At 44.7% G+C, this 15316-nt stretch overlaps 1 protein-coding gene across 2 annotated transcripts in view; it reads left to right on the top strand.

Moving 5' to 3' along the window:
- Positions 1 to 15316, top strand: part of LOC112218755 (tetraspanin-9) — a 289884-nt gene that overhangs the window by 236789 nt on the left and 37779 nt on the right. For both annotated transcript variants that reach the window (XM_024379866.2, XM_024379867.2), the window contains one exon: positions 12546 to 12737. In XM_024379866.2, coding sequence (XP_024235634.1) covers positions 12546 to 12737 — 192 coding nt within the window. The remainder of the gene's footprint in view (positions 1 to 12545; positions 12738 to 15316) is intronic.

Here is a 15316-nt window from a genome sequence, read left to right as displayed (position 1 = left end):
TTCACTTATAAAGTGCATTCGGAAAGTATTCAGACACCTTGACTTTTTCCACATGTTGTTATTGTTATTCTACAATGGATTACATTTACATGCTTTGTCATCAATCTACACACAATACCCCATAAGGAGGACAAAGCAACATTTTTTATTTTTTTTGCAAATATACACTACCGTTCAAAAGTTTGGGGTCACTTGGAAATGTCCTTGTTTTTGAAAGAAAAGCAATTATTTTGTACATTAAATAACATCAAATTGATCTGAAATACAGTGTAGACATTGTTAATGTAGTAAATGACTATTGTAGCTGGAAATGGAATATCTACATAGGCGTACAGAGGACTCTCGACTGTCAGTGATTGCAGCCTAGAGTGTTTTGGGGTATAATGCTACAAGCTTGGCACACCTTTATGTTCGACCGGGTTAAAGCCTGGGCCCTGGCTCGGCCACTCAAGAACATACAGAGACTTGTCCCGAAGCCACTCCTGCGCTTTCTTGGCTGTGTGCTTAGGGTCATTATCCCCAGTCTGAGGACCTGAACGCTCTGGAGCAGGTTTTCATCAAGGATCTCTCTCTGTACTTTTCTCCGTTCTTTCAGATCTTTCCCTCGATCCTGACTAGCCTCCGAGTGCCTGCCACTGAAAACTTCCCCACAGCATGATGCTGCCACCACCATGCTTCACCAAGTTCAACCTTGGTTTCATCAGACCAGAGAATCTTGTTTCTCATGGTCTGAGAAGCCTTCAGGTGCCTTTTGGCAAACTCCAAGCGGGGTGTCATATGACTTTTAATGAGGAGTGACTTCTGTCTGGCCACTCTACAATAAAGGCCTGATTGATGGAGTGCTGCAGAGAATCTCTGGAGCTCTGTCAGAGTCACCATCGGGTTCTTGGTCACCTCCCTGACCAGGGCCCTTCTCCCCCGATTGCTCAGTTTTGTGGAAAAGTCAAAGGTTCTGAATATTTTCAGAATGCAATGTATGTATGTGTATTCAACTAGTCAAAAGATTAGTATTTGGTCCCACATTCATAGCACGTAATGATTACATCAATCTTGTGACTCTACACATTTGTTGGATGCATTTGCTGTTTGTTTTGGTTGTGTTTCAGATTATTTTGTGCCCAAAAGAAATTAATGGTAAATATTATATTGTGTCATTTTGGAGTCACTTTTATTGTAAATAATAATAGAATATGTTTCTGAACACTTCTACATTATTATTTTATATTCTTTTATTTACCTAGGCAAGTCAGTAAAGAACAAATTCTTATTTACAATGACGGCCTACCAAAAGGCAAAAAGGCTTCCTGCGGGGTGGGGATGGGAGAGACAACATAACACTACATAAAGAGAGACCCAAGACAACAACATAGCATGGCAGCAACACACCATTACAAGAACATGGTAGCAACACAACATGGCAGCGGCACAACATGGTAGCAACACAACATGGCAGCGGCACAACATGGTAGCAACACAACATGGCAGCGGCACAACATGGTAGCAACACAACATGGCAGCGGCACAACATGGTAGCAACACAAAAAAATGTTACAAACATTATTGGGCACAGACAACAGCACAAAGGGCAAGAAGGTAGAGACAACAATACATCACACAAAGCAGCCACAACTGTTAGTAAGTGTCCATGATTGAGTCTTTGAATGAAGAGATAAATGTGGATGCTACCATGATTACGGGTAGTCCTAAATAAATTGTGAATAATGATAGTGATAAAGTTACAGATGCACAAATATCATACCCTCAAGACAATTTTGGGGGGTGTATGATATATGTAACTTACTCACAATTTGTTACTGTCCCAATACTTTTGGAGCTCACTGTATGTACAGTATACCAATGCTATACATATTTGAATGTTATGATGCAAAAACTTTTAACACATCCCCATCAGCCAGTAAAAGCTTGTCAACGCTGGCTGAGAAGTCGTAGAAAGCAGCGTACCGCCCCCACACACTCCCAGCATTGGCTTAATGGGAGAGACTGTGTCGCTGCAAGGGCGCGCACGGGGAGCCAGGGGATTGTGGGAGCTAAGACAGAATGTCAGAGCCCAACGCGCCCCTCTCTCTCTCTCCGCCCCGTTCGATGCAAAGTTAATTACTGCAGGATTTGCCATGCGGCAAAGGGAGGCAGCCAGAATCAAAATACCCAACTCACACATTACTTTCATCTCAACATTAAACTATGCTTTTGTCTTCTACAGCTCCCTATTCCCACATAGTTAGCCTCGACTCCAGGCTTTTCCCTCTCCCACCAGCTTAATGATAAACAAGACTTGGAGGTATGGTAATGCAGGACTACTACCACATAACTTTAGGGAATGTGGAACCATGTGGGATGAAGATCTAACTATTTCACATGTGGAAGGTCATTTGGTCCATCATTTTCATGTGGCATTTAACTACTGTACACTTGTGTGCATTATGTCTGTTTTATGACCGCTCTGAGTCATTCAGTATCTTGAGATCCTACAGTAATATAATAAGAGATCCATTGGTTAAAGAATGGGGATGGCCGCCATTCTATGTTGCCTGACCAATAATTGTTCTATTTTGTGTGCTGTTTTGAGCTGTTTTAATTTTTTGGGGACATAATGTTTACACCATCGTTTCCCATGACCGAAAAGAGCTTCTGGACATCGGAGGTTGACGAGCCGGATGCCTGACGAGACTGCATCAGCAAGTGGATAATCTGCCTTACCCTTTTTCTACTGGTGAACGTGGAATCACGGAAGAATAAACTGTATGCGCTCCGTTCGAGACTATCCTACTAACGGGACAATAAAAACTGTAATATCGTGGCTAAACAAGGACATGGATAATATACAGTTAGCTCTCTACTCTGGGCTTCCCTACATAACATCTGTTCACGTTTGACATTAGGGCTGGTAGTAGTGGTATTGTGAGACAGAGATTACACAGACAGAGATCAGACAGATTGGGTGGGGGCTGGATGGCTTCACAGTCAATTACAGCAGACACACTTGGACGCGTTCGGGCATTACTCACAATCAACTAGGCACAGGATCCTACCTCCACCTGGACTGGCTAGCGTCTCTGCGCTCCCTCCTCGTAAATACAGCCTGTCTGCCCTCATAATGTACCTAGTACCGCCACTACATGTCCTTGCAATGAACCCTCTCACTCAACAGCAACTGTGGCCATAGAGAGAGAATTATTAGAATGGAAAAAAGCATGCTTTACTCCTATAGGTACACTCAATATGGCCGCCTCTCCACCCATCACAGACCCATTGACATGAAAGGGAAAGCCTTGAAAGGGAAAGTTTTAGTTATTCTATTTCTATGGCAGTGGCCTCATGAGCTGGGAAATCTATCTTCATATCCACTCAGCATAAAGACATACGTGACCTTTCACAGCATTTCCAGTTGACATTTTCATTTTCTATGTTTAATCGGGGACTCCTGGTTCACTCCTCCCAGTGAGTGGTTGGTTATGTATTATTAAGATGATTACATTTACATTGTAGTCATTTAGCAGATGCTCTTATCCAGAGTGACAATTATACTGTAAAATTCTTGAGGCCCCGTACTGAGCTGATGCTCCCTTGATCTAATGCCATTCAAACAAACAACTCCTGGGTCGGTCTCTCTCTTTGTTAGCCGCACAGCAGTTAGTTGTTTGTTTTACTGCTGTTTTTCTGAGAGAAGGAGCAAATGCTCCCTGTGTCCCTTTGAATAGGATGCCCATCGGGTGGCCAATCTTATCTTCCACTCCGGAGGGATCGAACGCTGTACTTCGCTGAGGCTTCATGGACTCATCTCTTGCTCCATCCTTTAACCTTCACAGGAGCTCTCCTTTTTGTTTGTTATGATAGAGGGTCTAATTTTAGTCAGGCAGTCAGGATCGGGCCCCTGGCAACACATTCTCTGTGGTAGAATCTCAGTACTTTCAACTCAGCAACCTTTTGTTGCCAAGGGACTGAGGTACATATTACAGGAGTGTTTTCCATCCATTTCAGGTCTTAAAAGGTTATGCAGACCCCCTGTAGCCCCCATGTATATATGAAGCGGTAGCATCTCCCGTCGACTCTAGCCTACACAAACACAGGCCACACAGCCCTCACAATGGAGATGTCAAGGGTTAATTCGAGTGATCCTCCACTCAACAGAAGGCCGCTGGGTGGGGGGGGTGTTGACGACCTGGACTCAGGTTTATATATCCATGGTTCCAGACCCCGTAGGAATCATTAGGATTGAGACGTCTCTTGACACCACCATCAGTAGCAGACAGAAGTTTACCCCTCTGGCCGGCCCCTCTTGACACAGCCCTCACATAACCATCACACAGCCCTCCCAGACCCCACTCCCACTCATATACACCAGCAGTGTGGAAGACGCTTACTTTAACTCAGACACTTGTTTCTTTCTTACTGTAAAGTAAAGTCACACTTTCATGGGGCTCTTAGATGAGGGTGTTGATGATGTTGAGAGAGGCTGACAGAGCCATTAGTCATCTCTGGATGTAAGCCGGCTTTAAGTGCTCAGTGCTTAGAGGTATTAAAGGCGCTATTTGTCAGTCCAATTAACCAACTCATTTAGCTTGTGGGTACGTGTGATTAATTATTTATTGTGTCCAGGTTTGCCTGCGTTCCTGTGGTGGGTTGCAGGTTTCCAGGTTGGTTAGTGTACAGTACACAGCTCCATATATTGCTGACAGACGTTAATGTGTTGGAAAGCACTGGTGTGATCACAAGGAAGGAGGGAGTGTCCTCTGCAAACAAGGACGTTTTCAGACAACACAACAGTAGTGAGCTTGATTACCAACAACGACGAGACAGCCTACAGTGAGGAAGTGAGCTCACTCGGAGTATGGTGTCAGGAAAACAACCTCGCACTCAACATTAACAAAACAGAGAAGATGATCGTGGACTTCAGGAACAGCAGAGGGAGCCCCCCCTTCCTATCCACATCGAAAGGACAGCAGTGGAGAAGGTGGAAAGTTTTAAGTTCCTCGGCGTACACATCACAGACAAACTGAAATGGTCCACCCACACAGACAGTGTGGTGAAGAAGGCGCAACAGGAGGCATTTGGCTTTTCACCCAAAACCCTGACAAACTTTTACAGATGCACAATGGAGAGCATCCTGTCGGGCTGTATCACAGCCTGGTAAGGCAACTGCACCGCCCTCAACCATAAGGCTCTCCAGAGGGTGGTGCGGTCTGCACAATGCATCACCGGGGGCAAACTACCTGCCCTTCATGAGACCTTCAGCACCCGATGTCAAGTCCAAAAATATCATCAAGGACAACAGCCAACCGAGCCACTGCCTGTTCACACCACTACCATCCTGTTCAAACCACTGCCTGTTCACACCACTACCATCCTGTTCACACCACTACCATCCAGAAGGCGAGGTCAGCACAGGTGCATCAAAGCTGGAACCGAGAGACTGAAAAACAGCTTCTATCTCAAGGCCATCAGACTGCTAAACAGCAATCACTAACTCAGAGAGGCTGCTGCCTACATTGAGACCCAATTACTGGCCACTTTAATAAATGGATCACTAGTCACTTTAAACAATGCCACTTTAAATAATGCCACTTTAATAATGTTTACATATCTTACATTACTCATATCATATGTATATACTGTATTTTATACCATCTATTGTTGTTGGGAAATTGTTAGATTACTTGTTAGATATTACTGCACTGTGTAGAATTTCGCTACACTCGCATTAGCATCTGCATGTGACTGATTTGATTTGAGGGAAAGGATGGAGGGAGGAGTGGCGGTGCTATGATTTACCACGGTGTCTAACCATATTTCAACTTGTTGTGATTTCTTATTCACGACATGATTGCATGGGATATTTCATTCCATTAGGCAGAGGGAAAATGTCACTACTTACCTCTCCGCTTCTATTTCACTGGGGCCGGCATGGAGGGCTGCAGCGCATCACTGTTTGCTAACATCACAGTTTCAGGCTGTGTCTCATCACGGTCACCTAATAATCCCCAGTTTACAATTGGCTCATTCATCCCCCTCCTCTCCACTGTAACTATTCGCCAGGTTGTTGCTGCAAATGAGAACGTGTTCTCAGTCAACTTACCTGGTAAAATAATGGATAAATAAAATAAAACATTTGCGATGCATCCCAGCGTCTGTCCGGTCTGCGTTTATCACTAGAGCCAAGGCAACTTTAATGCAGGGAAACTTAAATCAGTTCTACCAAATTTCTTTCAACATGTTAAATGTGCAACCAGAGGGAAAAGATTTCTAGATCACCTGTACTCCACACACAGAGACGCGTGCAAAGCTCTCCCTCGCACCCCATTTGGTAAATCCAATCACAACTCTATCCTCCTGATTCCAGCTTAAAATAAAAAATTAAAGCAGGAAGCACCAGTGACTCGGTCTATAAAAAAGTGGTCAGATGAAGCAGATGCTAAACTACAGGACTGTTTTGCTGGCACAGACTGGAACATGTTCCGTGATTTTTACGATGGCACTGAGGAGTACAACACATCATTCACTGGCTTTATCAATAAGTGCATTGAGGACGTCGTCCCCACAGTAACTGTACGTACATACCCCAACCAGAAGCCATGGATTACAGGCAACATTCGCACTGAGCTAAAGGGTAGAGCTGCCACTTTCAAAGTGTGGGACTCTATTCCGGAAGCTTACAAGAAATCCCACTATGCCCTGCGATGAACCATCAAACAGGCAAAGCATCAATATAGGGCTAAGATTGAATCATACAACACCGGCTCTGACGCTCGTCTTATGTGGCAGGGCTTGCAAACTATTACAGACTACAAAGGGAAGCACAGCCGCGAGCTGCCCAGTAACACGAGCCTACCAGACGAGCTAAATCACTTCTATGCTCGCTTCGAGGCAGGCAGCACTGAGGCATGCATGAGAGCATCAGTTGTTCTAGACGACTGTGTGATCACGCTCTCCGTAGCCGATGTGAGTAAGACCTTTTAAACAGGTCAACATACACAAGGCTGCAGGGCCAGGCTGATTACCAGGACGTGTGCTCCGGGCATGTGCTGACCTTAGTGGCAGGTGTCTTCACTGACATTTTCAACATGTCCCTGATTGAATCTGGAATACCAACATGTTTCAAGCAGACCACCATAGTCCCTGTGCCCAAGAACTCAAAGGCAACCTGCCTAAATGACTACAGACCCATAGCACTCACGTCAGTAGCCATGAAGTCCTTTGAAAGGCTAGTAATGGCTCACATCAACACCATTATCCCAGAAACCCTAGACCAACTCCAATTTGCATACCACTATAACAAATCCACAGATGATGCAATCTCTATTGCACTCCACACTGCCCTTTCCAACCTGTAAAAAAGGAACACTTATGTGAGAATGCTTTTCATTGACTACAGCTCAGCGTTCAACACCATAGTACCCTCAAAGCTCATCACTAAGCTAAAGATCCTGGGACTAAACACCTCCATCTGCAACTGGATCCTGGACTTCCTGACGGGCCGCCCCCAGGTGGTGAGGGTAGGTAGCAACACATCTGCCACGCTGATCCTCACCACTGGAGACCCCCAGGGTTGCATGCTCAGTCCCCTCCTGTACTCCTTGTTCACCCACGACTGCATGGCCAGGCACGACTCCAACACCATCATTAAGTTTGCAGACGACACAACAGTGGTAGGCCTGATCACCGACAACGACGAGACAGCCTATTGGGAGGAGGTCAGAGACCTGGCCGGGTGGTGCCAGAATAACAACCTATCCCTCAACGTGACCAAGACTAAGGAGATGATTGTGGACTACAGGAAAAGGAGGACCGAGCACGCCCCCTTTCTCATCGGCGGGGCTGTAGTGGAGCAGGTTGAGAGCTTCAAGTTCCTTGGTGTCCAGTCAAGTTCCAGTCAGTCTCTGTAGGGGCAGAGGGGCAGTGTCTTGAGGAGGAACTCAAACTCAAATTTAGACCCGGGACACCATTATCATTCTTTATCAGGTAGAACAGAGAACCAGCAGTCTCCGGACCTCGTAGGGTAAGAGTTGAATACCCCTGCCCTACAGTGTTATGAACCTAGACCTCATTGTGTGTGTGTGTGTGTGTGTGGTGGGGGGTGGGTTGGAGTCGTGTGAGTGCTGGTGGGTAGAGGGGGCGGGTTGGTGTCATGTGGGTGGGTAGAGGGGTGTGGGTTGGTGTCATGTGGGTGTGGGTGGGTAGAGGGGGCAGGTTGGTGTCATGTGGGTGGGTAGAGGGGTGTGGGTTGGTGTCATGTGGGTGTGGGTGGGTAGAGGGGGGCAGGTTGGTGTCATATGGGTGCCGGTGTGTTATTCTGTGTTCTATGCCAGTAAGCTGCTCAGACTGGCGGAACGCATTTCTGCTCCTAATCATTGGCAGAGCTCTTTTGTCTTAACAGAATCAGTTAATATGCTGTAATGGGTGTAAATGCTCTTGATTAGTTGTTCTCTCCTCCCCTGGTGCGTAGAGGGTAGTCAGCCTACTGCTACAGCCTTTCTGGGGATATCTATATGCTCACTTACCTTGGATTTATACTTTGAAGACTATGAAAATACATAATGAATATATGTTTTTTCATTATTTGTGAATATTAGGGATGCAACGGTACAGTGGGCCCACGGTTCGGTATGTATCATTGTTTGTGGGCCATGGTAACTGTACCGTAACGGTACCGTACGGTAACGGCACTTGTATGACTCTCATACATGGGACGAGTTTGCAACACGTAGCTCTTCATCTCCCAAACCAGTACATAGTGAACCATCACAGTGAGGTAGCTTCCAGTACATAGTGAACCGTCACAGTGAGGTAGCTTCCAGTACATAGTGAACCGTCACAGTGAGGTAGCTTCCAGTACATGTATACTGTATACTTCCGGCCCTTCTTTGGACACTGTGTTAACAACCCTCCAGGCAAGCTTCAATGCCATACAACTCTCCGTCCGTGGCCTCAAATTGCTCTTAAATACAAGTAAAACTAAATGCATGCTCTTCAACCAATCGCTACCTGCACCTACCCGCCTGTCCAACATCACTACTCTGGACGGCTCTGACTTAGAATACGTGGACAACTACAAATACTTAGGTGTCTGGTTAGACTGTAAACTCTCCTTCCAGACCCATATCAAACATCTCCAATCCAAAGTTACATCTAGAATTGGCTTCCTATTTCACAACAAAGCATCCTTCACTCATGCTGCCAAACATACCCTTGTAAAACTGACCATCCTACCAATCCTCGACTTTGGCGATGTCACGTTCTTTCAAAATCGAACCCAGAAGCAGACCAGGACAAGGAGAGTAGGAAGAAGGTGAGTATTTATTTACAAGTGAATGTGAATGGGTAGATATATCCAGGTGGCGTAGCGGGCAGCGGTGGTGAGTTGATGGGAGTAAATAGGTGGATCCAATGGGGTAGCGGAATCCTCCGACGACCAGGCGGGAATGGGGTAAATGATCCGGGTGAGTAACTGAAGACAGAACAAACAGAGATAAATTTAAGGCAAGTAATACGTAAAAAACAACAAAACAAATTCTATCCAACTTGAGGCTGATACTATGGCACAACATACTGTTCATGGCTAACGATCCGGCAGGGAATGGATGTCAGGTCAGAGCTTTTGAAGGGGAGAGGTGATGATCAGGACAGGTGTGCAGATTACTGATAGGATACAGGTGCGGGTGAACATCGATCTCCCAACAAGCTAATTCGCCCGGCAACCAGACAGGGTGCGTTCCAGGACACCGGAAACACACTCCAGGACAGAAACACAGGCAAACACAGACTCAGGAAGCGGGATTCGTGACAGGCGATGTCATTAACAAAATAGCCTCCAATACCCTACTCAACAAATCGGATGCAGTCTATCACAGTGCAATCCGTTTTGTCACCAAAGCCCCATATACTACCCACCATTGCGACCTGTACGCTCTCGTTGGCTGGCCCTCGCTTCATACTCGTCGCCAAACCCACTGGCTCCATGTCATCTACAAGACCCTGCTAGGTAAAGTCCCACCTTATCTCAGCTCGCTGGTCACCATAGCATCTCCCACCTGTAGCACACGCTCCAGCAGGTATATCTCTCTAGTCACCCCCAAAACCAATTCTTTCTTTGGCCGCCTCTCCTTCCAGTTCTCTGCTGCCAATGACTGGAACGAACTACAAAAATCTCTGAAACTGGAAACACTTATCTCCCTCACTAGCTTTAAGCACCAACTGTCAGAGCAGCTCACAGATTACTGCACCTGTACATAGCCCACCTATAATTTAGCCCAAACAACTACCTCTTTCCCAACTGTATTTAATTAATTAATTTATTCTGCTCCTTTGCACCCCATTATTTTTATTTCTACTTTGCACATTCTTCCATTGCAAAACTACCATTCCAGTGTTTTACTTGCTATATTGTATTTACTTTGCCACCATGGCCTTTTTTGCCTTTACCTCCCTTCTCACCTCATTTGCTCACATTGTATATAGACTTGTTTATACTGTATTATTGACTGTATGTTTGTTTTACTCCATGTGTAACTCTGTGTCGTTGCATCTGTCGAACTGCTTTGCTTTATCTTGGCCAGGTCGCAATTGTAAATGAGAAGTTGTTCTCAACTTGCCTACCTGGTTAAATAAAAGTAAAATAAAATAAATAAACATAGTGAACCATCACAGTGAGGTAGCTTCCAGTACATAGTGAACCATCACAGTGAGGTAGCTTCCAGTACATAGTGAACCATCACAGTGAGGTAGCTTCCAGTACATAGTGAACCATCACAGTGAGGTAGCTTCCAGTACATAGTGAACCATCACAGTGAGGTAGCTTCCAGTACATAGTGAACCATCACAGTGTGGTAGCTTCCAGTACATAGTGAACCTTCACAGTGAGGTAGCTTCCAGTACATAGTGAACCATCACAGTGTGGTAGCTTCCAGTACATAGTGAACCATCACAGTGTGGTAGCTTCCAGTGCATAGTGAACCATCACAGTGAGGTAGCTTCCAGTGCATAGTGAACCATCACAGTGAGGTAGCTTCCAGTACATAGTGAACCATCACAGTGAGGTAGCTTCCAGTACATAGTGAACCATTACAGTGAGGTAGCTTCCAGTACATAGTGAACCGTCACAGTGAGGTAGCTTCCAGTACATAGTGAAACGTCACAGTGAGGTAGCTTCCAGTACATAGTGAACCATCACAGTGAGTAGCTTTTTTTTTTATAAAAAAAAATGTTTTTAACCAAGCAAGTCAGTTTTAAGAACAAATTCTTATTTAAAAAGACAGCCTAGCTGCCTAACTGCCTTGTTCAGGGGCAGAACGACAGGTTTTTACCTTGTCAGCTCGGGGAATCAATCTAGAAACCTTTCGGTTATTGGCCCAATGCTCTAACCACTAGGCTACCTGCCACCCCGTTTGAGTTGCTCTGGATGTCCAACTATCAGTGGAGAGAGCTAGATATTGTGTCTGTGTCAATATGTTTTAAATTTCTCTCCATGATGTTTCATAGAGTTTGGGAATTACTTTTCCGCTGAAATGTGTGCGGGAGGGGACATTGTAACACGGTTACATTTTTTTCATCAGGTGACGAAATCCTGAATCAGTAACCACCGAATGGGGCTGCAAATCTTTGGCTATGAATACTCCCACTGCTTTCGTTATTTCTTTGTTTTTCTGAATTTGTTGCAAATTGTCGTTGGAAGGCAACGGCGAGAGATTGTTGTGTTTTGGCTAACGAGTGGACTCTCCTTGCTCCAGCTGCAAGGGATACAGCCAGGTGATGGCCACATAATTGACACATCATGTAAGAATTGTTTTCACTTGAGTAGCTGATGGTGACAAAGCAATGCTTGCAGACTGTACTTTGTTTGTTTATGGTCTTCTTACCCTCGTCATTGTATTGACCGTTGAATCCAAAATGTTCCCACACAGCAGATTTGAAAGACGGCGGTGCCTCTTCAAATTTGCTTCACTCTGTCTCGCTATCGCTCGCCATTGTCAGGTTGGAGCTGAGAGAATATTTGTTTTTAGTTTTCCTTTCTTCATGGGGCCCTTTTAGGGGGATTTCCTACTGAGAAGTCATTGCAAATCGTCCATAGGTTGTTTAAGGGGAGGGGGTTGTGGTCACTGCAGTTGCTACATTTTGAGACATTGCTGTGGAGTAAAGTTTGTCAGCCCTCAGCAGTCCCCTAATGGCCTGGGGCCCCAAGCAGTTGCATGCCTTGACTGTTCACAAGCTGAGCGTTTGGTTCTGTGGATCTGAATGTACAACTTGTGTGTAGTGTGCAGCACAATAAGCAAGTTTTGGAAATTATAGGAAAATTACAGGCATATCATAATTCCGCGGTTCACGTGTGCGAATTGAACTATAGAGGGCGTACCGAACAGTTCGACAACATACTGTGTACCATTGCATCCCAAGTGAATATGCATGCTCATTTCAGTACTGCAAAGAAACTATAAGCCTCTTGTTTTCTGCCAACTCCAATTAATTCAGAACAGACATGTCTTTGTGATGATTCTATTTTAAACCTCTCTTACCTGGTATCTCTTGCTTTGCAGTTGTGTGGCTGTGGGCTGCTGGGCGTTGGCATCTGGCTGTCTGTGTCCCAGGGCAGCTTTGCCACCTTCTCACCCTCCTTCCCGTCGCTCTCCGCTGCCAACCTGGTCATCGCGATCGGCGCCATCATCATGGTGACCGGCTTCCTGGGCTGCCTGGGAGCCATCAAGGAGAACAAGTGCCTGCTTCTGAGTGTGAGTTAAGAACTGGCCTGCCCACGCACGCAGACATACAAACACACACGCACATATATACAACTCTGTCTTTCTGTCTTTCTTCTCTCCCTCTATCTATTTCTCTCTCTACCCCAGTCCCACACACACACACACACAAACACACACACACCAGCCTTCAGTAGAGCAGTCAGGCTAACGAGCTCAACGGGGGAGATGAATCCTCAGTAAAAACCTTGGGGGCTCACAGATAAAATTAGACCCGAGTGCCAGGCAATGCGCGAGTCTCCCATTCCTCCATGGCCATGGTCACAGCCTGATTGAAAGAATTGTCAGTGTGAGGCCCTTTGTCACATGCTGTCACATGCTTGAGTTATGTAGATTATACATTCATTGTATTGGTAAAAATTATTATTTATTTTATTTATTGAATTTTTTAATACAACGAATACTCTTGTTTGTCTAGATTCATGTTGTTCCCGGAGAACTGTTAACTTAAGAGTTTTATCTCAAGTGTTATTTAAGTAGCAAAGTTTGAAAAGATAACGCACGAGTAGGTTTACATAACTGAATGCAAAACTTTTTATATCAACTTGAAAATGAGACGAGTTGGAATTTCAAACACCTCCAATCCCTTGGAGCAGCTATCTCAAACATCAGTTAAAAGCATATTGAATATTCCGCATCAGCAAATCACTACGTCTGCACTATGTGCTTTAACAATTTTGTATAGCATGAAGCGAGAGAGAGAAAGAGAGAGCGAGCGAGACGGACAGAGAGAGAGACAGAAATAGAGAGATGGAAAGAGAGAAAGACAGAAATAGAGAGAAGGAGAGAGAGACAGACAAAAATAGAGATAAAAATTTTGAAAGAGAGAGGGAGGGCCTGGATCTTTGCCAGAACACCACAGTTATAAATAATGAACTCTGGTGTAAAAGCTTCATAACACATCACTGTAATATGTAACTTTTTGGGCAACCCTGACCAAATTCACATAGAAATGTACAGTTGAAGTCGGAAGTTTACATACACCTCAGCCAAATACATTTAAACTCAGTTTTTCACAATTCCTGACATTTAATCATAGTAAGAATTCCCTGTCTTAGGTCAGTTAGGATCACCACTTTATTTTAAGAATGTGAAATGTCAGAATAATAGTAGAGAGAGTGATTTATTTCAGCTTTTATTTCTTTCATCACATTCCCAGTGGGTCAGAAGTTTACATACACTCAATTATTATTTGGAAGCATTGCCTTTAAATTGTTTATCTTGGGTCAAACGTTTTGAGTAGCCTTCCACAAGCTTCCCAGAATAAGTTGGATGAATTTTGGCCCATTCCTCCTGACAGAGCTGGTGTAACTGAGTCAGGTTTGTTGGCCTCCTTGCTCACACACGATTTTTCAGTTCTGCCCACAAATTTCTATAGGTTTGAGGTCAGGGCTTTGTGATGGCCACTCCAATACCTTGACCTTGTTGTCCTTAAGCCATTTTGCCACAACTTTGGAAGTATGCTTGGGCTCATTGTCCATTTGGAAGACCCATTGCGACCAAGCTTTAACTTCCTGACTGTCTTGAGATGTTGCTTCAATATATCCACATAATTTTCCTCCCTCATGATGCCATCTGTTTTGTGAAGTGCACCAGTCCCTCCTGCAGCAAAACACCCCCACAAAATAATGCTGCCACCCCCATGCTTCATGGTTGGGATGGTGTTCTTCAGCTTGCAAGCCTCCCCCTTTTTCCTCCAAACATAACGATGGTCATTATGGCCAAACAGTTCTATTTTTGTTTCATCAGACCAGAGGACATTTCACCAAAAAGTACGATCTTTGTCCCCATGTGCAGTTGCAAACCGAAGTCTGGCTTTTTTATGGCGGTTTTCGAGCAGAGGCTTCTTCCTTGCTGAGCGGCCTTTCAGTTTATGTCGATATAGGACTCGTTTTACTGTGGATATAGATACTTTGTACCTGTTTCCTCCAGCATATTCACAAGGTCCTTTGCTGTTGTTCTGGAATTGATTTGCACTTTTCGCACCAAAGTACGTTCATCTCTAGAAAACACATCTCCTTCCTGAGCGGTATGAAGTCTGCGTGGTCCCATGGTGTTTATACTGGCATACTATTGTTTGTACAGATGAACGTGGTACCTTCAGGCGTTTGGAAATTGCTCCCAAGGATGAACCAGATTTGTGGAGGTCTACAATCAGGTCTTGGCTGATTTCTTTTGATTTTCCCATGATGTCAAGCAAAGAGGCTCTGAGTTTGAAGGTAGGCCTTGAAATACATCCACAGCTACACTTCCAATTGACTCAAATGATGTCAATTAGCCTATCAGAAGCTTCTAAAGCCGTGACATCATTTTCGGGAATTCTCCAAGCAGTTTAAAGGCACAGTCAACTCAGTGTATGTAAACCCCTGACCCACTGGAATTGTGATACAGTGAATTATAAGTGAAATAATCAGTCTGTAAACAATTGTTGTAAAAATGACTTGTGTAATGCAGAAAGTAGATGTCCTAACCGACTTGCCCAAACGATAGTTTGTTAACAAGAAATTTGTGGAGTGGTTGAAAAATGAGTGTATGTAAACTTCCTGTAAATT

The sequence above is a fragment of the Oncorhynchus tshawytscha genome, linkage group LG19 (genome assembly GCF_018296145.1).
Source record: "Oncorhynchus tshawytscha isolate Ot180627B linkage group LG19, Otsh_v2.0, whole genome shotgun sequence".
Classification (NCBI taxonomy): Eukaryota; Metazoa; Chordata; class Actinopteri; order Salmoniformes; family Salmonidae; genus Oncorhynchus; species Oncorhynchus tshawytscha.
The sequence above is the reverse complement of the archived record's forward strand: the minus strand, read 5'-3'. Positions and strand labels throughout refer to the sequence as shown.